Raw genomic sequence first — 13044 nt, 5'->3', positions numbered from 1 at the left:
TTTTAGGATTAATATTACTGCTATCTTGAACTTATTGCTGTAGACTGGACCAAGGTTAGCTGCTTTATATACTATGGGAAGCTTCGTCTTCAGTTCTAAGACAGGTGTAGTGGAGTAAAAGTACAGTATATGATCCTGTGTAGCTGATGAACAATGTTAATCCTGTAGTGACACAGTTTGTTATGAGGGAACAGCTGCCGGCATCACACAACACATCTGGCATATAGAACAGCTGGATTTTCACACATGCTGTTGTTGTAAATATCCAGAAAAGGGGGGATCATGTGTGGAAATGTCATATATGTTAATGTTACTTGTTATGCTAGTGTGAGTTGATATCACCTTGAATTTTGGGAAACTGTGATGGACATATTTCAGTAAACCATTGATTAATAAAGGTGAACTAAATGATTGACAATGGCTGCAGCTGTGCTGTCAGTGATTGATTTACTTTTGAAAAACTCTCTCAGCTGTAGGTTTGAGTTTGGTCCCATTCAGAGTGTATTTTTCTCTCTCTATGGGAGGCGACTGAGCTCGACAGTGGTTTTAGTCCAGTCTGGAGTGCACAGTGTGTCTGATTACCTACTGGTTTTCATCAAACTGGTCAGTCTTCCAGTCCATAGAGATGGTTTGCTCCATAGTGTCTCTCTTACTCATTGCTCTGTGTAAAATGAATGAGTCTTCTCAGGTCCATTTCTTCTTCCAGATAAAACATACTTAACAAATTAGAATTACACCTGATGCTTTTCACAAGATAGGTTTTCATCTGTAAATTAGAACAACAATAAGATGTTGGGATTAAAGTTGTAGGGGTATATCTCACTGTAATTCCACTGTGGAGCCAGCAGATGGCACTGCAGTGAGATTGTATTTGTTTCTTTGACATTCGGTTTCTCTCACGTTGGAAGAGAGTTTCCAAAAATTGCACCAGACCCTGAACATGAAGTTCAGGAGATGCGAATGTGTTGATAATATGGTGTCAGCAGGGGAACTCTCACTTAACGCTCATTGAGTTTCCCATACCACCCCATGACAAGGAAAGTTAGAGTATAGTCCACTGGAAGCTTATAGTAAAATGTAAATACAGTCTTCAGTCACGGTTAAGTTTGACTTTCAGGGTTTAGCTCATAGAATGACAACTTAGTTGATTTTAAGTTGGTTTTATTGCACAAAACTGGTTTATTTTGATTATTTTGTGTTTTTTTAAGGGAAAACTCTTGGTTTGGTCATATTACCCACAATCCTTTGCAGCCCTGATTCAAATCTGTTGTGTTTCTTGCTGGTCTCATGTTGTAATGTTTCTGAATTTTTCTGTCTTGGGTTTTGAGTGATTCTGACACATTTTAACAGCATGTTTGCTTCTTGTTTGTTCATTTTTGTGTGCCAGGTGGTTTTGCTGGGGATGGATATTCTATCAGCTCTGGTCAGCAGACTGCAGGAGCGGGTCAGGACACAGGTTGGAACTGGTGAGGGGCTAGTAAACATTTAATATCAAAACAGACTATACAATGTAGGTACTTTAACTACTGAAGTGAATATAGCTGTGTATAAGCCAACCATTCAGTTTTATTAAGACCACTGACCTATGCATGAAATGTGTATGTATAAATATTATTTACATGGCACTATACATTTAACACCATTTAAAGGTACCATTTTTGATCATATGAAATACAGGTATGTTAAAATGTATCACTACAGTAGAATTTTTCTATATTTCTGCTAGTTAAAATATGTTTGGGTGCTACAAAGAGAGGATTCAAATCTTTTTTCTCAGGACAGCTCCCGCCTGTCAGTGACACATTTCTTTTCTGTGTGTCTGCTCAGTTCTGCCCAGCCTGATGGATCGACTGGGAGATGCCAAGGACCAAGTTCGAGACCAGGACCAAGCGCTTCTACTGAAGATTATGGACCAGGCTGTGAACCCACAGGTACACCGCAGCACACACATTCATTCAGATGTGTTCATGTTTTACAAAGGCACACATGCTGCTCTTACCAAACTTTAGCATCTCATGTCTTGTTAAAATGCATCATAAATAAGTTTATTAACTCTAAAATAGGACTTAGCACAGAGACATACAGGTCTTCCATGTGTATTTCTGTCTTTTCAGTATGTTTGGGAGCGAATGATGGGAGGCTTCAAACACAAGAACAACAGGACCAGAGAAGGACTCTGCCTCTGCCTCATCTCCACCCTGAATGTGTAAGTAAAGGTGCATCTTAGAAAAGCATTATGTCTGCTTTTGATAAAAACATTTATTGTATCCTAAATGGAAGCATCTCAGATATTACTAACTGTCTGCTAGAGGCCTGGTAGATTTTGGAAATATTACACATGTTTGTTCAGAAATCAGGTTTAAGACAAGTAAAAATAATCTTTGTATCTTTGCTGAAGCAAAGTTTGATGTCTTCAGATGTCTTGTTATGTCCAAACAAAAACACAAAGGTATTTTATTAAACATATCAGAAAATAGAAAAGCAGCAACTCTTCATATATGAGAAGCTTAAACCAATTAATATTTGCTTTTTATTATTTTTACACTATCAACATCTTGTTTCTAGGTTTGGATCTCAGAGTCTGATGCTCAGTAAAATCGTTCCTCACATCTGTAACCTCCTCGGAGATCCCACAAGTCAGGTATGAGCAGCTGTTTCCTGCCTGGAGCCAGAGGCCTGAACTTTGTTCCAGTTCATCCTGAATGTGTAGGATGAGGTTGAGGTCAGGGCTCTGTACAGGCTAGTCAAGTTCTTCTGTGCCAGACTGGGAAAACCAGTTAATTATGAAACTGCCTTTGTGCATGGAGGCGAGGTCAGGTTGAAACAGGAAAGTTGGAATAGCACTGATGTCTAAAACCGTAGAAGTAGCAGTAAGATGTTCCTTACCAGACCAACAGTATGCTGAAGTAATGCAGACTGGAGCGGAGCTGCAGTATTATTGGTCTTTGACTGCCCTCTTCTGGTCAGATGCAAACATTACAGCTCAGCAGGTTTGTCAGACTAATAACTAATAATGCTCTGTTAATTTTCCAAATCTTCCCTTTACTCTTACACATTCACTAAGTGAGCTGATATATTTTGGTAGAGAACATATTTAGCTGTTATTAGACATATATCTCTGTGTTTGAGTTATAAATCCACTGTTATGCTGCAGAGGGCTATCATCGCCGGAATCACACTTCCTCAAGAGGACAGGAATTTGGGCCCATGGACTTCCCTTCCTGACACTAAACATACACTTGTACACTGAAGGATTAACTGCATTACCAACCTTCATCACCAAAATGATGACTAGTCTCCACAGGAATCACTGAAATTTTCCTTTTTGTGTGTGTTAGAGGAAAATAGAGGAAAGTCCAGTTTGTCTGTCTCCATTTGGATTTGGGTGGTTACCAGTAGAAATCTTCAAGCATTTATTTTATTTTTACAGTTTTTATTTTATATTTAAATAAACAGCTAATAGGGCAGTTGTTAGGACACAAAAATAAAGCAATTCAACACAAAAAATCTAATAAATTATACGGAGAAAACCTGGGGAACGGAATGAAAATACACTAGTTTTACAATGAATTACACATTTTATATATTTTATAGGAGAGAAATACATTTAAGCAGAAAAACCTAAAAGCAAATTTTTGGAAAATATCAATTTATCTAGGTATCTATTAATTGTAATTGTTGAATTTCCCTTTTTTGACTAAATTGGTTCAAATATAACACCGGAAAAGTAATAAAACATGGATGATTAAGAGATCACATCGACAGCCTGTGTTCACATGTTATTTTATCATTGACCTGTAGGTACGTGACGGAGCCATGAACTGTCTTGTAGAGATCTACCGCCATGTTGGCGAGCGAGTGAGAATGGACCTGGGAAAGAAGGGCCTACCTCAGTCACGGTGCGTTTAAGTGCTCACTGTCATCTCGTGAATGATTAATGCTAAAGTGTAGCTTCTTTTATTAGGTGAAGGGTTTTTTCTCTTTTTATATCTAACAGATCTGTTCATGTCAGTCCTCTGTTAGTTATTGTTTCAACCAAATGATTAATTGTTTAGTTTATAAAATGTCCAAAAATAGCGAAGTCCAATGTCATGTCTTCAGTGTCTTGCTTTGTCTGACCAGCAAAAAAAAGTCCATAAATCTCAGCAGTGACTGGAGTTACATAGACACTATGATTACCCAGCAGGCTCCACAGTCGACCATCGCCTGTGTATTTTCGGATGCAGGTGTTACTTTAACCTGTTTAACTGCTCTGGAACAACTGAAGTTATCCCATTTTCTGTTTGAGAAGAGAGTCTGCAAACACCATCTGGTTTTAACTCTCTGTTCCCCCCCTCTGTGTCCAGGCTCAACGTCATCTTCAGTAAATTTGATGAAGTTCAGAGGTCAGGGAACATGGTCCTTTCACCTCTGTCAGGTGAGATCTCATCTCCTGCTCTACCTGTTGGCTTCCTGTTCTTTTTACCTGCAGGCTTGGCCGATACGGGCGCAGTTATGGTTTGTATTTGGCACCGATAGTTTCATGCGCATGATAATTCTGGTGCACAATTTGGACTTTTATGTGAGAACATCTTCAGCATCACAAGATCTGTGCCACCTATATCAGGCTGGAGTTGCACAGAAGGAATAGGTCGTTTCATCAGAGCCCCAGTGCTGGTGACAAGTAATTAATGACGGTGTATATATGTGGGACATCAGTTTTTATTGCTGTTTTGTCGGTTTTTGCAGAATTTTCTTTGCATTTTATTCTATTGACTGCGGTCTGCAACCAAACTGCCTGTTTGGGGACATTAAAGCTTTAGTGTACTCCAGGATGTTTCACCTGGGAAGCTCTTGTCTTGGTTTCCTCTTTTTGTAGAGAGGTGAGTTTGCTGCCGTTCAGTCAGAATGCAAACAGAGCCCTTAGAGACCAAAATAAAACCCCGACTGGATGACATCAAAGTGGTCTTTTAGTCCTTTGACCATACTGTCTCCCACGCTGGACCTGACAGACCTCGTCACTGTGCTCACAAGGTTCAGCTTTGATCTTGCAGGCCCCTCAGTTAAACAATGACCAGACCACCTTCCTATGGGGAAACAACAGGAATTTGAAGGGAGGACCAGGGTAGTTTTAACATCAGTGGATGTCATTAGGACTTTACGCTGATAGTTATCATGACTGGTCAACACTATAGGATCACTAATCTGTAAAAGTGACTTGTCAGCATCTTGCACTGAAGTTGTTACAGCAGCTCTTCACTGCCTTAGCTTGTGTTTCTACACATGGGACAAAAACTGTAAGAAAGGAAAGGTTAGCAACCTCTCAACACGCCATCAGCTCTAAAGAAATGTGGACTTCAGCACAGTGACAACTGATACAGCTGTGAGCGTCACCAGAGCGGGTAGCATCCCACTGGCCTGGTAAAACAGGACATGAGAGAGAGAAAAAGAAAAAGCTGAGTCTGAAAGTGAAACTGATGCAAAATACAGAAACCAGAACAGGATGAAAAACAAAAGAGAGATACTGGTAAAACTGAAATGAACTGAGAACAAGGAAAGACAAGAAAAAAGTCTAAGTAGCAGACTCTCTACTGCGGCAGACAGAGGGCTCTTATTTTGTAGGAGTGGTGTCAGCTGTCTTCCCTACAGTCACAAGACCAGGTTGCAGGGGAAGGGAGAGGGAGGGTAGCAGTTCATCAGCTCTGGCTCGGTGTCAGGACAGCGGGGTTTTTCCTCTACTAGATCCACAGGGGAAGGTATCGTCTCGCAGTGTCACACTGGGTCTGTGCAGGTACATTTATCACATTTAAAGCCGAAGACCTGTAGTAAAGTAGTGTGTGAGGTTCATGGAGAATGTTTAGCTGTCTGTCTTAACTGTGTCATGATCTTTGGGCTCATCATTTCAGTGGGGTCTTAATTAGGAACTGAAATAGCTGAAGCTCTGCGATGCATGTAACCCTGATGTTCTGCTCTGCTCTTGTCATATGACATGGACGATTGCATCTGGAATATTTCACTAATTCAAGTTGTTTTTGGTTGAAATGGTTGTTACAGTTTGAGGAAACCAGAAGTGTTTCTACCTACTGTATGTTCTAGTCAGTGTAGTTTGTATTCTGTTGTGTTTACTGTCATTTTACATGATCCGTTGTGCAGCTTGAGGGCCATGTCAAAACAATTATCAGGCTATAAATGCTTTGAACTAAGTTATTATGAAGACCTGTACAGACTAGCAGGAGGTACAGGAGATAGTTGGAGGAAGCTAGAAAGTGGATCTTAAGATTATTTATTATATATTCATAAATTCAAGAATGATCTATTAACTCGGCTACCATTATCACATTGTATTGGTGGTGAACTGCGCTGACTGCAGCTCTATGGGGTCTGATAAATACTGTGTGCGTCATGTCGCCTCAGGAGGTCGAACAGGGAGAGGTTGAGAGACGAGGCCAGGTACTGGCTGTCAGCGGAGCTTAGGCTGCACAGTTGGAAACCTCCTGAATAATGAACACTGTGCGGAGACAGAAAGGGAGAGCACGACGAGCCTCTCTAAGCTGTTTGATACACTGACGTAGAAGTGACCTCTGTCTGCACGACAGAGAGCCATTGCTTCAACAGGTCGTTGAAGCCAGCATATAGCCCATGACTGAAAAAGAATTAGGAGAATTTGAGAAAGCACAGATGGTGAATTCAAAACCAAAACAAGTACGAAACTGTGCAAAAATGTAACGGGAAATCTCTGAATCTGGCTGATAGCAAACAGGAAACATTGACTCTCAACAGGAAAGGAGCCTCAGTGAGTGACTGAAAACCTGACAAGTAAACAAAAATATAACATGTATTAAAGGTTAAGCCCTAAGAGAAATTAGTAGAGAAGATGCTGAAACATTTCCTCCTCTGGAAGCTTGTGATGAACATTAACAGATAAACCTGTACAAAAAATAATTAGTTATAGCCTTGTAGGTGAAAGAACCAACAAGTCAAGTAGGTGCAAAATCTAAACTCTGCTTTAAGTCTGAGGTGAGCTCACTGAGATGAATTTGGAGAGTTCCTCATCAGCTACATTTTATCTGATCATCTCTTTATAATGCATTTATTTTGAAGTTTCCCAGTGGCGTCAGGTGAAATGACTGCAGCTTTACTTGACATCCTATTTGTTCAACACAGTGGCTGGTTTTCAGTGTTTTCTAGCCGCTCATTGTTTCACGAGTTCCAGCCTAGTTTTTGACATACTTGAAATACTTGCCTAATGGCTGATAAAATCCTTGCTTTCTCTTAAAAACTCAGACTTTTGCTTGGTTAAGGAACATTGTGATCTGGTGAGAAAGTTGTGAATGAAGCCTGCTCATTCTGTGGGAACATCCCTCCCACTGTTCCACCTGGCTCAACATGGGTGTTTCTCACTGCATTCGTTCGTCCCTCCCACTGTTCCACCTGGCTCAGCCGTACATGGGTGTTTCTCACTGCATTCGTTCAGCAATGAAAGGCTGAACACAACTTGAATCGTGTCATGTCCACAGGTTGCAGCTCACCTTTGAGCTATAGAGCTGCATGATTATTTGATGCAGGTATCATTTTTAATTTATTTAGGGCAGTGAAATACTGTAAAATAAGTTGTGTTGAGCTCTGAGTGGCAAATTGATTTAAAAAAGTAAACTTGAGGTGCAGGTAGAGAAAGAGTTGGAATTACAAATGACAGTGTATTTGATCTCTGTGGAGACTCATTACCTGCTGTGAGTTTGTCTGGTGGGAATCCCATCCTCCCACACTTACAAGTTTCCTCTCGAGTCGGTGATGCAGCACTCTGCGCTCCTGAAAGCCTTCTGGTCATTTTGAGAATTTGCATCGGGAAGCTCCGGTGTCAGGCTCCAAGCTCCTGAGGATTTTGAGATGCTGCCAGTTGGAAAACTTCTGACCTGGCATCCAAAGGAGGTGCTCAGCTGCAGCCGCTGTTTGATTGTGCAATCATGATTGTCATTCTTCAGTATCACTCTTTTTGATATGAGCAGCTAATATCCCTTTGTAACACAGCTGTGAACGTTCAGAGGACTCTCCACCAATTTCACATGTCAGACACATCGTGGTTCGTACACCTCAGCGGGTGAGCACAGTTGTGTAATGTCATCTGTGGCTATGGAAGAGCTTTGCCAGGTCTGAGAAAAGTTGCATCATGGGAACTGTAGAATCCAGTGTTTTTATTTGTGAACCATGTTAGATGCTGAAAGTTTGGATGTCTCACTCTCTGTTGCTTCTTTTTTGATATATGGTCTCCCATATATTACTTTTGGACCAAAGCTGCCTTTGTTAAACAACCACACTAGTGAAGTGACAGAGAAAGATGGGAGAGAGCTGGAATGACACAAAACAAAGGTTCCCATCCAGCCGCTAACTGGGGATACAAACCTTACAAATCCAAATTGTGTCTCAGAGTTTCATCAAATGGTCTCCGGAGGGGCTCTGTTCCTCTCAGTGGGATCATTTCCATTAAATCCTTGGGGAGCAGTTGACCTCCTGAGTGAGTGACTGTGCTCTAGACAATGCTCCCAGTACACTTTGGCTGTTTGTTCCTTCACTATCAGACAATTCAGGGACAGAATGAACAAGAAGATTGTGTGATTGTGAAACTAGGCCTTGTATTTTGTTTGGTGCAGAGGTTTTACTGACCTTCTTTTATATATCCTTCAATCTGTCTTCCTGTTTCCTCTGCCTGTATGAAGAAAATGATAAATGAAAATGTAAAATTAGCCCAGTGCTAAGACTAAGATGGCAGTGTAACCAGTGGGCTTACACTGCCATCTTGTGGAAGGAGCTGCTTCCATGGTATCTGATATGTCATCAGCATGAATTCCTTTTTGAGAGCAGGTGTTTGAATTGGAGATGAAATGGGATTTTTTTTTTTTTGTTTGCTGATGAATGTGCATGAGGTTAAAACTGAGTCAGATTCTGGTTGACCTACTTAGAGCAGGTGAACTGCTGCACATGGAGGCTTCTTCCCTTGAAAGGTTAAAAGCAGTGTCACTCAGTTTGCATTCAGAGCTGCTGCCACTGGTCATGAAGGTGCATTTAAAAGTCAAATGAAGCAGACTGACTGTGAGACACTCTGTCTTTACTGCCATGAATTTAACACTTACAAACAGATCTTTTATTGTTAATCCAAGCCATGTTCCAGACCTCCCAGATTCATTGCTTCTTTTTTTTTTTGGCCGTTTAAATGGGCCAGTGTTTCCACAGGTGCAAATACAACAAAGCCGCTCAGAGCTTTGTTGGTAGAATTATGAATTGGTTTGTCATCTTCCTACACCAGAGTCAGTGGTAGTTTTAGAAGTAGCCACTTAAATCAGAGTGAAAACAAGAGATTAACTGGGCTACACTGCAGCTTTCATATCAACAGAAAGGACTCTGGCAGGGCAGGACTTGCTGCTGGTTGTTTAAAGCAAAATAATACAAAAGTAATAGTGAATATGCCTTTGGATCCCCAGAGGAGCTGAAAATGTTGCTGAACTACCTTGTTTATATCAGAATACTTACTAATTAGTGGATGGACACAATTAGGATTAGTTTTCTACAGCTCAGCATCAACAGAAAGAAAAATAGGATGTTTAGTTGGTACAGCTCCTCAGTCTGCATCCAACCTGAGGTGTTAGCTATTGCACACATATAAACCTCTGTGTCAGTGTTGTAGGAGTTATTTCTCATCTCACATGTGGACCGGCAGTGACCTTACTGTGACGAAACTGCTGAAGGATGAACTCAGGTGGAGGTGGTGTTTCTCCATCCATCCCTCCCTCCTGCTGCCTCCTGAGTCATCCTGAGACTGTACTGCAACTGTCCCTCATCTCTGAGTCCACCCACCAGCTCCACCTCCAGGACAAGCCCTGAACGACTCCTCCCTTCTCCTCTCATTGGTCCACTCCCCCCCCCATCACTTCTCTCCATCCCCCATTCCACTTCCTCCATCCTGGTGAGCGTGTGTTCGCTGAAGTGAACTAGAGGACGAAGACAGAGATCATATCGAAGCACATGCTCTCTGGCAGGAGAGGGGAAGGAAAGCAGTTCCCCTTCCTCCACTGCTCTTTTCCTTCCTTGGCCAGGGGAGAAGATGTGATGACCACAGAGGACCAGAGGACCACATGACCGGGTGTCTGTCTGTCTGCCGGCATGCTGAGGAAACTGGTCTGCAGGCGGATCTGCTCCTGTAAGCTGCTGCCGCCTGTGGATGCAGGGAGGGATTGAACGGAACTGGTAGTAGAGAGCAATAGTGGCGGTTGTAATCAATGATGAATGCAGGCATTTGGAGAAAGGAGGGAGGCAGTGGGGGGGTTGGGGTGCCTGGTGTGACGACAGCTATAAATCCAGGAGAAATGTATCTGCGATGTCTCAAACATAAACACAGCAGGATGATTTCCTGGCCTGATCTCAGCTGAATTGTTGTGGGGACAATACACAGGATGCAGCCTTGTGTCTCTCTGTGAGCAAAATTAAGGTCAGGAAGCTGCGGAAATTGAACGTGGTCTGTCTGATGTGGAGGTTTAGGTTTTCATTTACCATTTTATTTAAATGACAAATAACTTACAGACCTGTCATGGAGTAGACAGGTTAATGTGTGAGAACTAAGGCTGTCAAGGTTAAATTAGAACTGAATAGCTTGATGTTGTGGCCTGTTCTGTTGTATTCAGATATAACATAATAGTTCTGGTGCCACAAGTTATGTTTCTTTTCTTTTTTAGCATCACATTAAGTCACTGACAAGATGCTGAATTTAAATGAAATGATCCTCAAAGAGGGTTGGACCAGTAAAACAAACACGGTGCAGTGCAGTAAATATTGCTTCTCTTCCTCCTGTCACGTTGTGTTAGTGTTAATATGTTAAAAATCAGGTGAGCTTGTTGTTTACCTTCATGTACACACACTCGCCTTGTGATGATACTGAGAGGTGCTGCATGGCTTTTTGTTTCTGCACAGAGAAAATACTGCAACCTGATGGGACATGACTGATGTTTTGGTTAAGTGCCATGCAGCTTTGTGTGCATACATGCCTGTGTGTGTGTGTGTGTGTGTGTGTGTGTAAACCTTGAATAATGAAAGACGATTGATTACCAGCCCAGGCAGATTCCTTTGCTGAGGGGGACTTGTGCTGCTCTGTCCTCCACCACAGGCTGTGCCGCTTTGAGCTGGTAGTTATTGTTGTGTATTTATTTACTGGGCAGTTAAAAGTCAGTACAGGACCTTTTTGTTTATATTAGAGAGTATTCAGCAGTTCCACCAACAGAAATGTTCAGAAATCAACCACTCATCATGGATATCTTTCTGTTGAATGATGGGCTGCAGCTTTTCTGCCACACATTACTCGAGGGCACTGATTCTGCAAATGGCTTCTTGTACAGTATACAGTATATGAATTTTAACATAACTTTAAAGCTGAAACTGTCACGAGGATTTGTTGCTTTTATACAAACTAAATACTTTTTGAACTGCTTGTTGGACATAAAAGGAAATTGTAAAGGCTATTGTTCACTAGTCTGATATTTTAAGCCAAAAGATTAATTGATTCATCAAGAATATATTCAGCAGATGAACTAGTTATGAGAACAAACTTCATCTGCAGCCCTGACTATCAACTCGAGCCCAGTTTGCACAAAGAACTAACTAACTAACTAGATGGCTGAGAGTCTTTTGGTGTCTGATACTTGTACCACTTTTATGCATGCAGTCCTGTCAGTGTCTGTTGTTTCCTGTACATAATAACACCTTGCAGTGGTCATCAGTTTCTGAGAAAGCATCACATGTCTTGCTTTGTCTGACCAACTGCCCCAAAGGTTTTCCATTTCCTGTACAGTGGCTTAAAATGGAGAAAAGCAGCAAACGCTCATATTTCAGAAGCTGGAACCAGAGAATCGTTGGTGCTTCTGGTTGATAATGACTTCAATTAAATGTTAAATAATTTTCTGGCAAATGATGAATTGTTCCTGGGTTAATCAATATCCGGATGATTCATCAATAGTCTGTTTTTTGAGCTCAGAGAACAATTTCTTTGTTTGCATTTGTCGTCTGCAGTCACTCTGTGCTTCTTAGTGGGAACACAGGGTTGTTTGTCCAGTTTGTTGTCAGGGCATTGTGTCTGTGACCTTCGCTCTCTGTTCTCTTGGTGATGCAGGAATGTGAGTTATGTCCTTTGGGTCAGGGCCAGTTAAAAGGCAGAAATGTCAGGACGCCTGTCTGCTCTGCAATGCTAGGATTCTCAGTGGTGGCATTTTCTTTGGGAAGACTTGTTGTTCAGTCACGTGACCAGAGCTCTCTTTGCTTTTCCTCCTCCAGACAAAACCTTTGAGGACGATGACTCGGTGGATGGCGGCCGCTCCTCGTCTTCGTCCAAAGCAGCCTCGCTATCCGGAAGAAAGGCGGTGAGCATGGGCTCGTTTCGCCGCCCTGCCTCCGCCTCCAGCACCAAGTCTGCAGGTCAGAGCCAGCACCTGTCTGATGGGTCTCCATTCAATATTCATATCCAAATGTGAAAGCACAAATTTGAATTCTTACAACAAATGAAATATTTATTAGGAATCACCATTCAGTGATTGACTGCTGTTTGCATCACATGTTCTGTGTGCTTGATGTATTTTTGCCAACTGTACTCACTGCTGGTCAACATGTTCACACCTAACGTGCTCAGTCAGTAACATGAAAACTCTGGGATGTAAACCTTACACACAAACTGCAGGAAGACCTTCTGTCGGATTTAGTTGAAGGCAGTTGTTCATTTTTTATCTTTCATTTAAAAGATTTCGTTTTGTAAACACTGCTCATGTTAAATGACTGTTGAGTTTTGATGTTTGAATATTTCAGTTAAAGGTTGCTGATGTGTCATGTGGTGGAGAACATGCATTATTAAAATGTTCCTGATGGTTTCAAACCTGGTGTCTGGCTCTAACTTCTCACCCTGGTGTCTGTAGGGAGGGACGGGTCTGGTGCTGGAGCTGGAGCTGTGGATGAGGAGGACTTCATCCAGGCTTTTGAAGATGTACCCACAGTGCAGGTATGAAGCTGTTTATTTCACTTTTGTAGTATATATTT

The 13044-nt window shown here is 41.7% G+C and overlaps 1 protein-coding gene across 19 annotated transcripts in view; it reads left to right on the top strand.

The window, feature by feature from the left end:
• The window catches only part of LOC109955629 (CLIP-associating protein 1-A-like), a 39587-nt gene that overhangs the window by 2030 nt on the left and 24513 nt on the right, over window positions 1-13044 (top strand). For 16 of the 19 annotated variants that reach the window (XM_020591959.1, XM_020591957.1, XM_020591958.1 and 13 more), the window contains exons 3-10: window positions 1388-1466; window positions 1828-1931; window positions 2115-2206; window positions 2566-2641; window positions 3802-3899; window positions 4347-4417; window positions 12292-12432; window positions 12924-13006. In XM_020591959.1, the coding sequence (XP_020447615.1) occupies window positions 1388-1466; window positions 1828-1931; window positions 2115-2206; window positions 2566-2641; window positions 3802-3899; window positions 4347-4417; window positions 12292-12432; window positions 12924-13006 (744 nt within the window). Of the gene's footprint in view, window positions 1-1387; window positions 1467-1827; window positions 1932-2114; window positions 2207-2565; window positions 2642-3801; window positions 3900-4346; window positions 4418-5682; window positions 5771-9982; window positions 10172-12291; window positions 12433-12923; window positions 13007-13044 lie in introns of those variants that run through there. The other 3 variants (XM_020591970.1, XM_020591972.1, XM_020591969.1) reach the window with 3 other exon arrangements.

This window comes from Monopterus albus, unplaced genomic scaffold, assembly GCF_001952655.1.
Source record: "Monopterus albus unplaced genomic scaffold, M_albus_1.0 scaffold16.1, whole genome shotgun sequence".
NCBI classification, from domain to species: Eukaryota; Metazoa; Chordata; class Actinopteri; order Synbranchiformes; family Synbranchidae; genus Monopterus; species Monopterus albus.
Note: the sequence above shows the minus strand (reverse complement) of the source record. Positions and strands in the feature narration are given on the sequence as shown.